At 47.8% G+C, this 17811-nt stretch overlaps 1 protein-coding gene across 2 annotated transcripts; it reads right to left on the minus strand.

Annotated features, from left to right (window-relative positions):
• Positions 1 to 143: 143 nt before the first annotated feature.
• Positions 144 to 7873, minus strand: Nfe2 (nuclear factor, erythroid 2). 2 transcript variants are annotated; one of them, XM_070006142.1, is made up of 3 exons: positions 7642 to 7873; positions 2455 to 2624; positions 144 to 1431 (listed from the first exon to the last, which is right to left on the minus strand). In XM_070006142.1, the coding sequence occupies exons 2-3, from the start codon at positions 2566 to 2568 to the stop codon at positions 424 to 426; spliced, it is 1122 nt and encodes a 373-aa protein (XP_069862243.1). In that variant the 5' UTR covers positions 2569 to 2624; positions 7642 to 7873; the 3' UTR covers positions 144 to 423. The 2 variants fall into 2 exon arrangements, with proteins under 2 accessions (XP_069862243.1, XP_069862244.1); XM_070006143.1 differs by lacking the exon at positions 7642 to 7873 and adding an exon at positions 2819 to 3034.
• Positions 7874 to 17811: the final 9938 nt, after the last annotated feature.

The following is a 17811-nucleotide window of genomic DNA, read 5'->3' on the forward strand; positions in this document are numbered from 1 at the left end:
CTGCAATTCTAGCTATGCAGGAAAATCTGTGACTCTGAAGTGGAGCTGTGGCCTAATCGCTAGACTCTTGAGCAAAAAAGATAACCCAGGCCCTAAGTTACAGCCCCATTACCAGCACAAAAAAAGACAATGGAATGAGACAGTTTATGTATGTAGAGCTCTTTATAAAACCAAAAGAGGGATGCTTAGACAAGAGGTGGAGGTTGGAGACCTAGGAAGCTAAGTTTCTCCTCTGGCCTCAGGCAAGTCTCATTGAACACTGCAGAGCTTCAAAAAGTTGGGGTTCCCCTTGTACTAATCTGGAGAACTTAGCACCTTGTGGATGTTGGGGTATGGGGGGATACCTTTATCAGAAGGAAGTGAGGAAAATCCCCATCAAGCCCTCTCCCCCTCCCCCAACTACCACCAAACACACAGGCCAGCTCAGTCTGTGGCCTCCATCTTGGTAACCCGGGGCACAAGAAAGATTGTCCCATCTGCAGCCTGTTGCAAAGCATACTCCTCTGGGGAATAGCTGTTGCCTGATTCATCCCGAAGATGCTGAAAGATATCGCGATAGAGCTCTGCCAGCTGTTGGCGCATGACCTCCAGGGTACGGTCTGCCTCTCCTCTGGCCCTGAGAAGCCGCTCCCTTTCATTGCCCAGTCGTTCTAGCTCCCGCTCCAACTGCACGATAGTCTCCAACTTTCTCTTACGGCAGTTCTGGGCAGCCACCTTGTTCTTGCCCCGACGTCGGATGTCCCTAACTAGAGCCAGTTGGCTTTCCGTCAGTGGGTACCTTGCCAAGAGCTCATTAAAGTCGTCTACAGGCAAGTTGACAATCTTGTCCGTAGGGAAAGGGATCTTCATGGCCAGGGCCCGACGCTCATCCCGACTCCCTGCTTCCCCCCGTGTAGCAGGCTTAGCCTGTGCAGGACCAGAGGAGGCCTCTAAGGCCAAGGGGGTCTCCGAAGGTGGCAAGGTATAATTAGGGTGGGGCAAGGAGTTGGGCATAAGCGAGTAAGGGTACTCCACTGGGTACATCTCTACATACTCGCTCGGCCGCCGACCAGCCTCTGTCCCTTCCAGCTCAAGAGATTCAGCATCACTGTAGTTGAGAGATAATCCTGAGTCCGATTCTGGGTCTTCTTGGGGCTTGGGTGGCCCCACTGGCAGCCCAATGTCCAGGAGGGCTAAGGGATCAGCAAGGGGCTCATTGAGCAGGCCTGAGAGGGTCAGTGGCTTAGGCACTGGTATGGCCATGTTGCCATAGGGGAATGAAGGGTCTGGAACTTGGGATGTGGATACTGGGAGCTCATATGGTGGTGGAGGAAGGTTAAAGCCTGGATCCGGATGGACTGAGCAGGGACAGTAGGTTGGGGTTGGTGGAGGTCCAGGATAGGGGGCTGGAGCTGGAGGTTCAAATGATGGCTCACTTGGAGCAATGAGACCCTGCAAGAAAAGACAAAGAGGTTTGGAGTCAGACTGGGGAAGAGAAACCCTGTGTTAGGATCAAGCAAAGACCTTCTGAAAGAACCAATGAGATGAGATCCAAAAATCACTGGAAGCTTCTAGCAGACAAGTCCTGGAACCTCCTCTTACTGGACTAAAATGATTCCTGTTCCCTAGTTTCCCACCGGAAGACAAGGCATTGTTATCCAAAACAACCCCTCAGAACTCTTTCCTGCTGTGGGTATCTTGGGTCAAAGGGTCAAGTTCAGCTTGGGGCCATCCCCTGGGTGTCCAGCAGAGGGAGCTGCTGTGTGAGAGGAAGGCCTAGGGCAGATCCTATAGGCTTCCAACAGAGGAGGTTAAGGAGGTGGGCACAGAGCCCAGGATGGGGATGAAGAAGCACCTGGAGAGCCTACACAAGCTCTGCCATTTCTTCGGTCCCTTAGTCCCTGCCCAGGTGCAGCAAGGAGGACGAACATGTTGGAAATACAGCCCCCAACCCACATAGGGGAGCCACCTTGCTCCAGCCCAGCTGGAGACAAAGACATCATTGTTTAGGCCAACAGACACCCCTTTGTCCAACATGCAGCAGGAGAGGACCCCGGCATAGTCTGACTCCCCTTTCTGAGGCCCCTGAACTACTACTGCTCTGCTACCTGGGAGAAAGGGACCCAGTTGCTAAGGACAAGGAGAGGAAATGAAGGAGGACGGGCAGGATTAGAAGAGGGGAGGTCAGAAGAGAAAAAGATGAGGGCTGAGCAGGAGGCCAGGGAGAGAGGTGTGAACAGAGAAGCTGCTGAGGGGAACCTACACCCTCTGGCCTGTCAGATCCTTCTCTCCCTACCACTTCTATTCTCTGCACCTCAGCACCCCCTTTTCCCCAACGTTCCTCATTGTTTCCATCCACCCCTCCCACACACTCCAGCATTTCATTTTTCAGTGTCTGCAACACTTTCAGCCCTGGCTCCCTCCATCCCAATCCAGCCTCCAGCCTTCTCCATCCTTCCATTCCCTAGGGCTTACCTGTAGCTCGGAGATGGACATGATCTCTTGCCAAGTCAGTTCCATCTCACCCAGCTCTGCACTGAGCAGCTGTGTCAACCTGTTTCTGCTCTGCTGGGGAGGGCAAGGGGGCATCCTACTGGGCCAGGGCTGTGTCCAGCTTCCCCCAAAGCCCAAAGGGCTCCAGCAACCTGTGTCGAAAGAGGAAAAGTATTAGAGCTTCCCCTGCTAGTGTCTGCAAGTTTGTCCTGCCACATGAGAGAAGGGCAGTCTTTAGCCCCTCACTCCTGCTGGGCTGTAAGCTACCAAAACCTTCTGAGATGTGGTCTCTACCTCACCTACTATATGTATATTCAGTCCTTCTGGAAGCATAGTAGGTCTTTACCTCCAGACAAGATGTTTTCTCAATCCCCTGCTTCTTCTGAAACTTCTTCAAACTGTATTCCTGGCCAGATACAGAGCTGGATCTTCAGAGACTTTTTTTTTTCTTTCTGTCTTGGTCTAATTGCCCATTTTAGGGAAGGAACCGACAGGAGTCACTTTTGCTTTCCTCTTATTTCCTAAGTGTGAGAGTTTCAGTCTTTTCTTTCCAAGATGAGAGTAAGTGCTTAGGGATCCCCAAGGAGTATGTTGTGGGAAGTACTAAGCAGACATGCCCTCCCCTTGTCTGAGATATGGACCAGGCCTGGTGGCGATAGCAGTCCTGCCCTCTCCTCCTATCCTCACCCCTGGCCTTCCCTGCCTGGGCCAGATAAGAGGTTTATCAGCTACAGGGCTTTGGGGACACAGGACCTCTACTTCATGTCCTTGTAGGATCATCTTGGCCATATCTCAACCCTAACACAACCAGGGGTCTTTCTTTCCTCTTCCAAGGCAATGTAACAACCACAGGAGTCTTGCTAAATGCTTGTCAGGAACTGCACTACACTGGTGTATTATACACATTTGTTTATGAGATTGGTTTTCACAAAGACCCTGGGAAATCTATTCAAAACCTGAGACCCAAGCTGTTAAATGGTAGGATGAGGTCTAGAATAGGACTCTGTTCAACCAAGACACCGTCCCTTCCCACCCTCACTGGTGGCTTGCTACACTACACCTCTGTCTACTGTGTCTGAGTCTCAGTCCCTTTTCTCTTCTTCTGGACAGTACCTCTTTAGGTCTTTGAATACCTCTTCCCCTCTCATCCACCTTCATTTTTTTTGTACCTGTCTTGGGGCTTGAACTCAGGGCCCTGGCACTATCCCTGAGCTTCTTTTGCTCAAGGCTAGCATTCTACCACAGTGCCACTTCTGGTTTTTTTTCTGAGTCATTCATTGGAGAGAAGAGTCTCAGGGACTTTCCTGCTCAGGCTGGCTTCAAATTGGGATCCTCAGCTCAGCCTCCTGAGTAGCTAGGGTTACAGGTATGAGCCACCAACATCCAGATCATCCACCTTCTTCTGATCTGGCCTCAAGCTGCAGCCCAGCCATAAAGAAGCATTGGCAACAGTGTGTGAGGGTGGGGTGGGGGTGGGGGGACGTTGGGCAAAGTCATCTTACTGCTCTGTATCTGTTTCCTCATTTGTAAAACCAGGGAGCTGGACAAGTTGAACTTGGAGGTCTTATTCATCTTAGACACGAGTTTAGAGTTCTCAGTGAACTCTCACCTCTTCCTTTATCTTCCCTTTTCTGTCAGGCCCTCTCCTCATCCTACCTCCTATTCCATGACACCTATCTCTCCCTGAATCTGTCCTTGTCTTCAGCACAAGATGCTGAGTATATTTAGCAAAGGCCTCCTGATTTCTCAGGACCAGACATTACACATACACAATACACACCATCACCACCAACACATTAGTGAAGGAAAGTAGCCAGAATGAAGAAAACTTCCAGAGGGACAAAGGATAGGCCAGTGATCTCACATAGCATGATCTTAGATCACCCACCGCAAAGATGACCTATCACAACTATTCAATGTGGAATCCATTCTTGGATTTACCACAAAATTTACAGGCACTACAAGTATCCTTTTGAATAAGGGTGTCTCTGAGCTCCTACCTCCACCTCTACCTCCATGATATAAATGCCATCTTCAGAGCTGGGAGTTGATATAGGAATATAGCCTTGACCAGTAGGCAGAGTGGGTGGGGTGTTTATGTCTGTCCAGGATGCCATTTCAACACCGGAACCCCACCCTCCCCACCCAGGTTCTGGCGGAAGTTGCCCAAAAGCAAATGAATGGAGAAGGGGTTTAGAAGCAGGACCAAGACTCTTGCTTCATACTCACTCCACCCCCACTCTGACCTTCCTGGGTCTCTCAGGTGCAGTACAAAGATCCTTCCCTAGGAGGCAGGAGACCAGGTTTTCCAGCCTTCAATATTCATGACCTTAGCTAGACCCTGCAGACTTATGCCTGTAATCCTAGCTACTCAGGAGTCTGAAATGTGGAGATCAAGATTCAAAGCTAGCCTGGAAAGGAAAGTCTTTTTGTGTATGTGTCTTATCTCTAAAAAGCCAGAAGTGGTAGAGTGCCAATGTTGGCCTAAAAAGCTAAGAGTCAACACTCAGGCCCTGAGTTCAAGCCTCAGTACTAGTACACACACACATACACACACACATACACACACACACACACACACAGCACACACAGCACACACAGCACACACACACATACACACAGAAGAGCATGACCTTAGGTGAGCTGCTTCCTACATATTCAGTCTCCTCCATTAAATGGAGACAGGAAGAGCAAACCTCATTGTTACAAGAACTAGATTCCATCCAGTTCAGGGTACTGCAAACTTGATTGTGCACTATTTACCTGGAATACATGGAAAAACAGATTCCTGAAAGCCACCTAGACCTAGCAAATTGAACTGATCATGCAGGAGCCTGGGAAGCAGCATTTTTAACAAATAAATGCCTTAGGAATTCTAATGCCAGACCAATCTTACCTCAACAAATAATAACAAGGACTAGGGATGTGGTTCAAGTAGAAGAGTGCCTGTTTAGCAAGGGAGAGGTCCTGAGTTCAAACCCCAGTACCACCAAAAAAGAACAAAGACTTTTTTTGAGGCTAAGAACAAGAGACACCAAAGAGCCCAACTGTATGAATTTTCAAAGCCAGAATGGAAATGGGGAAATAGGATATAGGCTTCTTCTAGCTTCAAACTCTTGATCCAAATGAAGCTAGAGATCTGTCTCTGAATCCAAATATAACTCCTTTTCCATGAAGACTTGGAGCTTAGTATCCCCCTCTTCCTGAGATAGGAAGATGAAAAGTATAAAAGTAGCATGGGGAGGCAGGAAGAGGTAGTTGAGGAGAACTTTTGGACCAATGCCAGCCAGCTTTGTGGTGCAGCAGTAAGTTTGTACCAGAACAAAGGGGGAGTGAGAAAGTACCTTTTATCTGGGCAACCGTGGCTCATGACTGTAACCCTAGCTGCTCAGGAGGCTGAGATCTGAGAATCATGGTGGTTCAAAGTCAGTCTAGGAAGGAAAGTCTCATGGACTTTCCTTTCTCTCCAATTAACTACCGAAAACCCAGAAATGGAACCTGTAGCTCGAGTGGTAGAATACTAGCCTGGACCAAAAAAGCTCAGGGCCAGCACCCAGACCCTGAGTTCAAGACACACACACAGACACACACACACACACACACACACACACACACACACACACACACACACACACGGAGAAGAAGAAAAAAAGAAAGTGCCCTAGATGCTCAGAGATGATTGGGGTTTATAAAACACCACACAGAGTGCAGAAATTGGAAAGATTAGGAAAGTCTTCTCTTTTTCTCTGCCCCCCCCAGTGTTGGGGATCACACTCAAGGCCTTGTTTAGACTGGATAAATGTGTCATCACTGAACTATACTCCCAGAACCCCTACTAAAGATCTTAACCACCGTCCCTAAGTACTCACAAAAGGGTATGGAGTTTTATGCTTAGAGATGCAGGATCATTTGGAGAGGGATGCTGGGCAGAAGAAAAAAAAAAGTGCCTTCTACTGCTGTCCCAGACCTCTTCATTTCCTTGATAAGGAGAGGGGCAGTAAGGAGGGGGCTTGCCCCAGGGTTCCTGTTCAGAGGTTTATTCGACTGTCTGGGGGTCAATATAGAATAGAAGGAGGGGAAGGTAAATTTAAAGGCAAACTTAAGGTATGAGCTTGGCAGGTAAGCAACCTAGTTAGGAAGAAAACTCCCAAAGAAAGGGAGGCACCCAGAGGTAATATAGAGAAACAAACAGATTGAACATGGAAGAGGAAAGATTGAAGCAGAATAAACTCAGGTCTCCAGGGGCCCACATGACTCAGTGTGTGGGAACAAGGGAGGGGGAGGGGAACACACTTCTGCTATCCTGTCACTCTATCCCTAGATGCCAGACTCTAGTTCTTTGGTACCAATGACTTAGAGACACCCAGTCCCAGATGGTCTGATCCCTCCTTCAATAATTCCAGTTGAGGTCTGGGAAGGTAGCTCAAGAGTGCTTGCCTTGCATGCATGAGGCCCTGGTTCCTCAGCACCACATAAGCAGAAAAAGCTGTGGCTCAAGTGGTAGAGCACTAGCCTTGAGCTGAAGAGCTGAGGGACAGCACCCAGGCCGAGTTCAGGCCCCTTGACCAACCAAAACAAAAGTTCCAGTTGAAAGAACTAACAGATGCTTTCCTCTCCCTTCCAGGTCCAGTTCTACAGCCCTAGAGTTCTGAGGAGAAGCCACAGGAGCCAAAAACCCAGCTGGGCACCAACCCCCATTCTTGCTATAACAAGCATTTCACATGTATTCATATATCTTGGGTCTCCAATTCCTCAGCTTCTCCCCAAAATCTTCCCAGGCAGATGGGACAAAGGCAACCAGGATGGGGAAGGAGGAAAGAATGGTATCATATACCTGAGAATCTATTGGCTTGCCCAGGGGGAATGGGCCAGTTGAAAGGTTTCTCCTGGACACTTCCTAGGTTGGGTCCTCCATCTCACAGAAAAATCTCCCCTTCCCGCGGGAGTGGGGGGGGTGGTGGGGGTGGGGGGGAAGCCATCTAGATCTTCTCCCAGATGACTTTTTTTCTCAGAGATGTCCAAGACTTAAACCTGGGGAAGTCTGGCAAATCTCTTGCAAACAGACATATTAAAAGAGGGTTTATTTCTCCTCCCCACCTCCTCCACCACCACACTCCACCACCTGTCCAGTCTGGGAACAGTCTGCCCCCACCCCGTCTTCTCAGGTACCTGTAGGAGATTCCAAGCAGGATGAAGGGAGAGGTGTCACAGCCAGGAGCCAAGAGCCGCACTACCTCTGCGAACCAGCTCGGGCCGAGCCCCGCCTCCAGGCCATGGCTCAGTGTAGCAGGGGAGGTTCCCCGACACCCCCGAGGCTTGGCTGAGCCCCGGGGAGCTCCAGGGCCGGCACCCTGCCCTTTCTCTCTACAACTCTCGGCCTGGCTTCTCAGTCCTTTACTCCAACCCTCCCCTTTCCCCCCCCCCCGTGGCCCTCCTCTCCTCCTGCCCCTTCTGGCCAAGAGAGGAAACTTGAGCCCGGTGTGGTTTCTGCCCATACCCCGCCCTCGCCTTTGCTCCGGGCCAACGGGGGCACCCAGAACGCCCAGGTCTGTATTTTCTCCACCCGGCGTGTGATGAATTCCACTCCCCCGACCCAAAGACACACACCTAGACCACTCAAAAGTGACCTCCGTGAAACTGGATAGGGTTGGAATTCTCCTCCTTTCCCTCCCTCCCCCACCTTCCCCACCTTCCGGGAAACTGAGGCATAGCAAGGGGGCAGGCAGCTGAAAATGAAGACCCAAGGTGTCCCAGCTGTTTAAGGCAGGTAGATGTTTAGAGTACCGGAAAGCCTGGGCTCTGGGAACCGAGTAAGGGAGCTATTTGGGGGGAGGAGGGGCCGCAAGCTACTTTGATGTGTCCTTTTTACCTGTAGCCTTCTCCCCTCCCCCCCCCAGCCTCAGATGCCCTAGAACAAAGGCTTCTTTCTTGATCTCGTGTGTGTGTGTGTGTGTGTGTGTGTGTGTGTGTGTGTGTGTGTGTGTGTGTGTGTGTGGTGGGTGAGGGGCTGCCCAATTAGGGAGATTATTGACTTCCCTTGAAGAGGACCCTGGATACCCTCTGTCCTCCTTTCCCCCCAGCCATATAAGCAACTACCATACCTTGGACAGGCTGGGATACTTGTGTAGAATATCAGGCTCATCTCCCCAGATACCCACAGCAGCTCTGCATCAGGCCAATGCATACTTCCACAGGTCTCTCCTGCATCTGTGTCCATGGCACAGGATCCATCCTCAGGCCACGTTCTAAGAGACTAGGAGAAAGATCTTTCTCCAAGTTCTTAGTAGCCTTCACCTACTTCATGTCTAGCTTTTAGTCATTACAAACCACATCTTATACTTTCCATCTATTTTTCCTCCCAGTGAAACTTTTCTTTCTTCTTTTACAGGTCCTAGGGCTTGAACTCAGGGCAACCACTTTACCAAATTGAGCCACAGCTTCACTTTCTGCTTTTTTGGTGATTAACTGGAGACAAGAGGCTCACAAGCTTTCCTGTCCAGGCTGGCTTTGAACTGTGATCCTCAGATCTCAGCCTCTTGAATAGCTAGGATAACAGGCATGAACCATTGGCTCTTTTCTTTCCTTTCCTTTCCTTCTTTCCATCCTTCCTTCCTTCCTTCCTTCTTTCCCTCCTTCCTTTCTTTCTTTCTTCCTTTCTTTCTTTCTTCCTTCCTTTCTTTCTTTCTTTCTTTTCTTTCTCGGCTGTGTGGCCTGAACTCTGGTCCTGGGCGCCGTCCCTCAGCTCTTCAGCTCAAGGTTAGTGCTCTACCACTTGAGCCACAGCACCACTTCCAGTTTTCTGAGTGGTTTGTTGGAGATAGGAGTCTCACAGACATTCCTGCCCGGGCTGGCTTTGAACTGTGATCCTCAGATCTCAGCCTTCTGAGTAGCTAGGATTATAGACGTGAGCCACAGGCGCTCAACTGGCTCTTCTTTTCTTTTTGCTTCTTCTTTTAGTTTCTTTCTTTCTTTTTTTTTTTTTTGGGTCTGGTCCTGGGGCTTGAACTCTGGGCCTGGGCGCTGTCCCTCAGCTCTTCAGCTCAAGGCTAGCGCTCTATCACTTGAGCTACAGCGCCACTTCTGGCTTTTTTTTTTTTTTCATTTTGCTTTATGTGGTGCTGAGGAATCAAACCCAGGGCCTCAAGCATGCAAGGCAAGCACTCTACCACTGAGCTATCTTCCCAGCCCTCTTCTTTTAGTTTCTATGCCAGTAATGACACTTGAACTCAGGCCCCTTAACTTTTTTGCTCAAAGCTAGCATTATTTGAACAACAGCTACATTTTTGGCTTTTTGCTTGGTTAATTAGAGAACAGAGTTCACAGATTTTCCTGCTCAGGCTGGCTTCACATTTCAGTCCTCAGATCTCAACCTCCTGAGTAGTTAGGATTGCAGGTGTGAACCAGTAGCACCTAGCTCCAACTAGGGGAAATAAATAAGTGCCACCCCAAAGTAGGGCTGACATTCAGCAAATCCATCTGATAGGATTGTGTTTGTTGTTAAAATAATGGGGGAAAAACTGGGCGCTGGTGGCTCACTCCTGTCATCATAGCTACTCAGGAGGCTGAGATCTGAGGTTGGCATTTTGAAGCCAGCCCCAACAGAAAAGTCCCTGTAAGACTCTTATCTCCAATTAACCTCTCAAAAAGAGGAAGTGAGTCTGTGGCTCAAAGTGGTAGAGTGTTAGCCATGAGCAAAAAAGCTGAAGTACAGCTCCCAGGCCCTGAGTTCAAGCCCCACAACCAAAAAAAGAAAGAAAGAAAGAAAAAAATCTGTCCCAGTTGATGAACCTTCCAAAGGTGAAGTATTCCCTTCAATGCTATACAATGGTATATGTAGCCAAAGGGCTACCCTAGTTGTCCCTCAAGACCCCCCCACCCTCCATAGCCCAGTAACACCATCAGGCAAGACTACAGGCAATGAGGATAGCACAAGGAGTTTCCTGTGCATGCTAGTGTGCTGGAATTCATAAATGTCCATGCCAGACTCATAGTTGAATGCTTTGAATTCCATCCCTGTCCTAGGAGATGATCTCTATAAGTATGATTTATGTAAGACAAGAGGCAATCCAATGACTTCACTGCATGGTACATGTAGACCCAGGATGACCTTGAGCATGAATGTGGATCACATAAATAAGCATCCAGATACAGCTTTTCTATTTGCATATATATATATATATATATATATATATATATATATCCCTATGATGGGATAAAGGGTGGTGATAGTTATGCTTGTGGCTGATTAAATAATGATATCAGGTTATAGAAAGTACAAAGAAGTGGGCTGGGAAGGTGGCTCAGTGGTAGATCGCTTGCCTTGCATGCATGAGGCCCTGGGTTCGATTCCCCAGCACCACATAAGCAAAAATGAAAAAAGCCGGAAGCGGCTCTGTGGCTCAAGTGGTAGTGCGCTAGCCTTGAGCTGAAGAGCTGAAGGACAGCGCCCAGGCCCAGAGTTCAGGCCCACGACCGGACCCAAAAAAAAAAAAGGAAAGAAAGTACAAAGAAGTTAAGTACAAAGCTCAGAATCTGGTATGTGGCACTACAGATATAAATATAGATAACAGCTTACCATTCATTCAGACTGGGGATATAGCTCTGTGGTAGAGCACTTACCTAGCATGTACAAAACTATGAGTTCACTCACCTGCACCTCAAAAAAAAACCAACTACTATCAGTCAATCAATAGATACTTATTAAGTGTCCATGTTTTATACTCCAAAAGCACAAAGATAAATAAGACAGTCCATGTGTTTATTCTCAATATAGTTGGAGAATCATATTACTAAAGGTCTACATGGAGTGCTTTGGAAAGTCAGGCATGGTGGTATGTGTCTATAATCCCAGACCTCTGAGTCTGAGGCAAGAGGATCAGATTGGGATACTTAAAGCACAACGTGCAATGTGCTAGAAAAGGAAATGTGTTCTACATGGTAAAATTTAGGAACGGTTTCATAGAGGAGTTGACAGCTGAGCTGGGCTGTGGAGAAAGAAGAGAAGAAATGCATTCTGAACAAAGGTAGGAAAGCACAGAAGCATTCAACACAAGTGGTACTTTGGGCTTCCTAGTACAGGGCATAGGATGATAAGTACAAGAAGATAAATCTTAGGGTCTGGGAGCAGGGATATAGTGATTGCCTATGTCATGGATTTAACTGGTGGTGGGTAGAGGTACCTGTAAAATAGGACTGCATTGTAAAGCATCTTCAAAGTCAAGCTAGGGAGAGGGTATGCTGTCCTATATGCAACAGGGATTCCTAGAAGCGTTGATGCCAGGCACAGTAGCTTGTGCCTGTAATCCTACTACCCAGGAGGCTGAGATCCACAGGATGGCAGTTTGAGGCCAATCTGGGCAGAAAAGTCCACTAGACACCTCCATCTCCCAAATAACCAGCAAAAAAACCAAGCAGTGCTGGTTTGGCAGTAGTATGGCTCAAGTGGTAAATCACCAGCCAAGTAAGCAAGCTGAGCAAATGTAAGGAAATCCCACTTCAAAAAAAAAAAAAGCTGCCATTTTTCCTTTAGTACTTATTTGTAGGGACAGACGTGGTTATGTAGGCTAAGCTAAGGAGTAGACAGAGACACTTAGGCTAAGCAGAGATGTCTCTTCCACCCTCCCTCACCAGTGCTTTTCTGTATGAGAGGCCTTTCTTTTCTTTTTGGCCAGTACTGGGCTTGAACTCAGGGCCTGGGCACTGTCCCTGAGCCTATTTTGCTCAAGGCCACTTGAGCTTCAGTGCTGCTTCTAGTTTTTTCTGTTTATGTGGTACTGACAGGACTTCATACATGCTAAGCAAGCACTCTATCACGAAGCCACATTTCCAGCCCGAGAGGCCTTTCTTGTGGTTCTCTAGCTGTCTTGACTCCCAAACACTGCTTAAGGTCCCAGGGAGATGGGGAGATCTCTTAGCCTCTTTCTTTCAGATTCCTAAAACCTCTTAAGTGGATCCATCTACCTTCATTCTCCTTTGCTTGATTTACATCCTACAGGGCAGGTTATAAATGTACCAGCTGGATGATTTAGATGGTGCCTGTGGGTTGGCCAGGCAGAGATGCCTAAGAATTTCCTATCCCCCCCAAATTCTTTCCCTCATAGAGAGAAATTCTTCCCAACATAGACAGAAATGTGACCACATAGCTTTACTATCTTGTCATTCTCACTCACCCCCTAAAAGGTTAATTCGTCACCTCTGGTCAACCCACCCCCACTACGTGTGTGCACACCACCATCGGCATCAGGTCAAGCCACAGCAATGTTGCCAAACACCCCAGTGGTTATGCAACCAGCTTCCCGAGAAGAGACCGGGCGGGCTGAGTGGGTAGAGGTGGAACCAGGGGAGGGCCCTGGGTCCTGAAGGGAACTGGCTGCCTGGCCTGCTTGCCTACTGGTCTGACCGCAGTGGCCCCAGAGGGCGGGGATAGCACTGGCCCTTTATCAGTGCCCTGCAGGGTTGTGCACCCATCACCCCTTGGCTTCCTCTCTCAACAGACGGAAAAGGGAGGCAGCCACAGGGGGTAAGGGGAGGGCTGGGCTTTATCCTAAGCAGCAGAGCCAGGCAGTTACCCGGATGGGGGAGGTGATGGAGGACCTTTGGGACAAGAATGAATAGTAAGGCAAGCTCCTCTTGCTAGAGTAGTCTAAACTGAGGCCCAGAAGGTAAAGCCAGATCTCCACAGCCATCCACTCATTTTTTCCCCCTTGTGTTCTAGTCTGGGTAAGGATAGGATTTTTAAAAAGCCTTGGAGAAGGTTCTTTTCCTCAGATCAGAATTCTTACCTCATGCCTGTAATCCTAGTTACTGAGGAGGCTGAGATCTAAGGATCACTGTTCAAAGCCAACCCAATCAGGAAAGTCCACGAGACTTTCACCTCCAATTAACAGCAAAAAGCCAGAAGTAGAGCTGTGGCTCAAGTGGTAGAGCACTAGTTTTGAGCACAAAAGCTTAGGGACAGTACCCATGACCTGAGTTCAAGCCTCAGGACCAGCACAAACAAACAAACAAATAAAACAATTCTTGGATGATTGATTTGGGAGGGGAGACTGGGCCTCATTCTCAAGACAAATGAGCTTGAGGTTTTCAAAGGAGTTGCTTAAGGCTGTGATTCCTAGACCTTGGCATCTCAGAGTTAAGCATGCTGGTAGAGCCTAGAATTTATTATATCCCATAAGAAATATCATCCAGGGCTTACTTATTATCTCTGATGGAATCTCGACTCTTTTTTTTTTTTTTTTTGCTTTGATGGTCCCTAGTTTTGAACTCAGGACCTAGTACTGGCAAATGCTCTATCACTTGAGACAACCCTTCAGGCCTTTTTGGCTTTAGTTATTTTTCAGATATTTTTCTAATGCTTTTTGCCTTGGGGCCAACCTCCCTACCTACATCATCCACATAACTGGATTACAGGCATGAACCACTATCCCTGGCAAGGAAAGGATCTTGAATTTTAAAACCCTTCATGTGAGGTCAGGATGATGGGGCTCTGTGGCGAATGCTTGCCTAGCATGTTGAAAGCCCTGGGTTTGATTCCCAGCAGTACAGCATTAAATAAGTAAAATGAATACATTTTTAGAAAGGTTTGAGTTTGGGCTTTGATTGGTTGTGTGGCCATGACTTATTTCCTTACTTGAAAGATGAAGATAATGCTTGGGATGGTATTTAAGCCAGGAGGCAGCTTGATTCCAGAAGGGAATCAGAACTAGGATGCCCAGAATTTGGTGGCTAACTCATGCAGGAATAAGCCCTCAGGCCATGGCTCTCCATCACACCCCAGCATTGTTGGGTGGGGCTAGTGCTAGCCATAATGGGCACGGTGCCAGTCGTCTTCTGGTCTTCAGTCACCTTCCAGGAACCCCAGTACCCCTACCCCACCCCATCCCACTGTTGCAATCCTCTGCAGGGGGCGGGGCTGCCTAGCAAGACCTACCCTCTCAGGATGGAAACCAGCCAGATGCCAGGCTATTTACTTACTTATCCGTTCTTCACGGGCATCATTGTTTTTATAGCTGCCATCTTTGGTCCTGCTACTCCTTTACCCACAATGCCCTCCTTGATCTGCCAATCTGAGTTTCAGTTTGAGTCTCAGGTCAACACTTAGCAGTACAGACTTGGGTGAATTATTTAGCCTCTTCCAGTCTCAATTTCCCCTTGGTAAATGAAAAGAACATAACTTCCATCATGGGATGTGTGAGATCAGATGAGGCAATGTACACAGTTGCTGTGTGTGCATGCATGTATGTGGGCGCACAATCCTCAGATCTCGGCTTCCTGAGTAACTAAGATTACCAATGTCTCACTGGTGTTTAACTCATTTACCCTTATTTAAATAATTTCTTCTCTCTCTCTCTCTCTCTCTCTCTCTCTCTCTCTCTCTCTCTCTCTCTCTCTCTCTGTGTGTGTGTGTGTGTGTGTGTGTGTGTGTGTGTGATAGGCTTTCTTAGGGTTTCACCTCTACCCCTAGGACTGAGATCCCCTAAATATGTGGGATTATAGGAGCCACCAAGGTGTCTAGTTTTTAGTATAATATATAACTCATTCATCCAACAACTATTTACAGAATGTGTGTGCTAAATTCAGAAGATACCAAGGTAATGAAGGTATGAGCCTCCCCATCATAGTTTAATGGAGCATTCCCAAGTATCAACAAACAACTGGATAGAGCCATTAAGTTTTTCGTGACTCAAATTAATAAAATTAGAGACAAAAATAAAATTAAAGACATAACAAATATCAATGTTCAGAGGATCATAAAAAGGATGCTTGGAAAAATTTTATTCAAATAAATAGGAAAATCTAGAAGAAATGGATAGATTTCTGGATGCATCTAACCTATAAGTTAACTTATTTGAGAATACAGAAAACTCAAGCTGGACACTGAGATCTGAGGATCTTAGCCTCCTGAGTACCTAGGATTATAGGCATGAGCCACCAACTCCAAGAAGCTGAATTTTCTAGGCAGAAACATAGGATTCAACATTGCAGAAAGAAGAAACTATACATATAAATATACTGTTGTTGGGGATAAAGGTTTGACCAATTACAGTACACGAGAGCCCTAGCCATACAGAAGGAGAGAAGTTTCCAGCCTCCTGGAACAGCAGGGTAGGTCATGGTGACTAGGCTCAAGGACTACTCCCTGGCAGCGCAGTTCTCAGTCCTCTCTCATCTAGTACCCTGGGGCAGGTTGGGTTGACTTACACAAGGAGGAACTCAGCGGGCTTTAAGGAGGGACTTCTTGTCTTTTATTTGTTTTTTGTTTTTTTTTTTTTTGGGTCCGGTCATGGGGCCTGAACTCTGGGTCTGGGCGCTGTCCCTCAGCTCTTCAGCTCAAGGCTAGCACTCTACCACTTGAGCCACAGCACCACTTCCGGCTTTTTTCTTTTTGCTTATGTGGTGCTGAGGAATCGAACCCAGGGCCTCAGGCATGCAAGGCAAGCGCTCTACCACTGAGCCACCTTCCCAGCCCCACTTCTTGTCTTTTAAAGAAACTATATTTGCCAGGCACAGGTGGCTCATATCTGTAATCCTAGCCACTCAGGAGGCTGAGATTTGAGGATTGAAGTTTGAAGTCAGCCCAGGCAGGAAAGTCCATGAGACTCTTATTTCCAATTACCCACCAAGAAGCTGGAAGTGGAGATGAGGCTCAAGTGGTAGAGTACTAGCCTTGAGCCTTGAGCAGAAAAGCTCAGGGGTAGTGCCCATGTTCCAAGTTCAAGCCCTAGGACTGGGGGATGAGGGAGAGGGTAGCAAGGGCAGGGGGCAGAGAGACTCTATCTTTTTTTTTGCTGGTCATGGGGCCTGAACTCTGGGTCTGGGTGCTGTCCCTCAGCTCTTCAGCTCAAGGCTAGAGCTCTACCACTGGAGCCACAGCACCACTGCTGGCTTTTTCTGCTTATGTGGCACTGAGGAATTGAACCCAGGGCCTCATGCATGCAAGGCAAGCACTCTACTGTTGAGCCACCTTTCTTTAATTAAGAATCTTCTGCCAGCCAGGCGCCGGTGGCTCACACCTATAATCCTAGCTACTCAGAAGGCTGAGATCTGAGGATCACGGTTCAAAGCCAGCCCCAGCAGAGAAGTCCATGAGACTCTTACCTCCAATAAACCACCAGAAAACAGGAAGTGGCACTGTAGCTCAAGTGGTAGAGGGCTCACCTTGAGCTGAAGAGCTAAGGGACAGCGCCCAAGCTCAGAGTTCAAGCTAGAAGCTTCTGCAACCCCCCTTTTTTTCTTTCTTTGTTCCTTTCTTCCTTCCTTCCTCTCTCCCTCCCTCCCTTCCTTCCTTTCATTTTTTGTGCCAGTCCTACAGCTTCAACTCAGTGCCTCATGTTCTTCCTTGGCTATTTCATTCATGGCCAGCACTCTACCTCTTGAGCCACACCTCCCCTCCTTGTTTTTCTTTTGCTGGTTAATTGGAGATATATGATTTGTCTGCCCAGGCTGACTTCAAAATTTTCAGATCTCAGTCTCCTGAGTAGCTAGGATTATAGATGTGAGCCACCAGGGCCCAGCTGCAAGATCCATGGGTAACCAGGACAACTCTGTACTACCAGAGTTACTATATGTGACAACCATATCTGCTGGAGCAGGGCTCCTGCATCTAAAGACAGAGATTTCAGTGATATTTCCTCAGAGATTTGAGAAGCTGAAAAAGAAAACCTAGGTCTCTTAAACCAAGGAACCTCTAAACCCTGAGAATTGATAAAGCAAATAAAGAAGTAACAATCTCCTGGAGCCATGGGCCAGTGACTCAAACTTGTAATCCTAGTAACTGAGGAGGCTGAGATCTGAGGATCACAGTTCAAAGCCAGCCCAAGCAGGAATGTCTGTGAGATTCTTATCCTTAATTAACCACTAAGCCAGAAGTGGAGCTGTGGTTCAAGTAGTAAAGTATCAGCCTTGAGGGGAAAAAAATAGCTCAGTTGCCAGGTCCCAACTTCAAGACCCAGGACACACACACACACACACACACACACACACACACACACACACACACACACACACACACACACACACACACACACACACACACACACACACACACACACACACACACACGGAATTCCATTTCATCTGTCAACCATCACTGAGAACAACTTTTCTCATCCTGCTCTATCAGTATCTGTGGCTCTCCACTTTTCCAGTGATACTAAGAGATTAACCACTGGCTAGTCTGAGACCAGAGCACCAGCTTCTGACAATTATGCCTGCAGTCTCCTGTCAGAGGGACCCAAGTTCTGGTTCAGCCACTCCCTTCCCAGAAGAGTTAAGAAGATGAAGTATGGTAGGGAAAGCTGCCCAAGATGGCAGCACCTCATGAAGCATCTCACCTTATAT

Source organism: Dipodomys merriami, unplaced genomic scaffold (genome assembly GCF_024711535.1).
Source record: "Dipodomys merriami isolate MVZ:Mamm:240054 unplaced genomic scaffold, mDipMer1.0.p SCAF_699, whole genome shotgun sequence".
NCBI classification, from domain to species: Eukaryota; Metazoa; Chordata; class Mammalia; order Rodentia; family Heteromyidae; genus Dipodomys; species Dipodomys merriami.

Coding starts and splice junctions, on each gene's coding strand:
- Nfe2 (XM_070006142.1), bottom strand. CDS start 2,568: ATGCCCCCTTGCCCTCCCCAGCAGAGCAGAAACAGGTTGACACAGCTG. Junction 1,432..2,454: donor TGTCCATCTCCGAGCTACAG/GTAAGCCCTAGG, acceptor CTTTTCTTGCAG/GGTCTCATTGCTCCAAGTGA.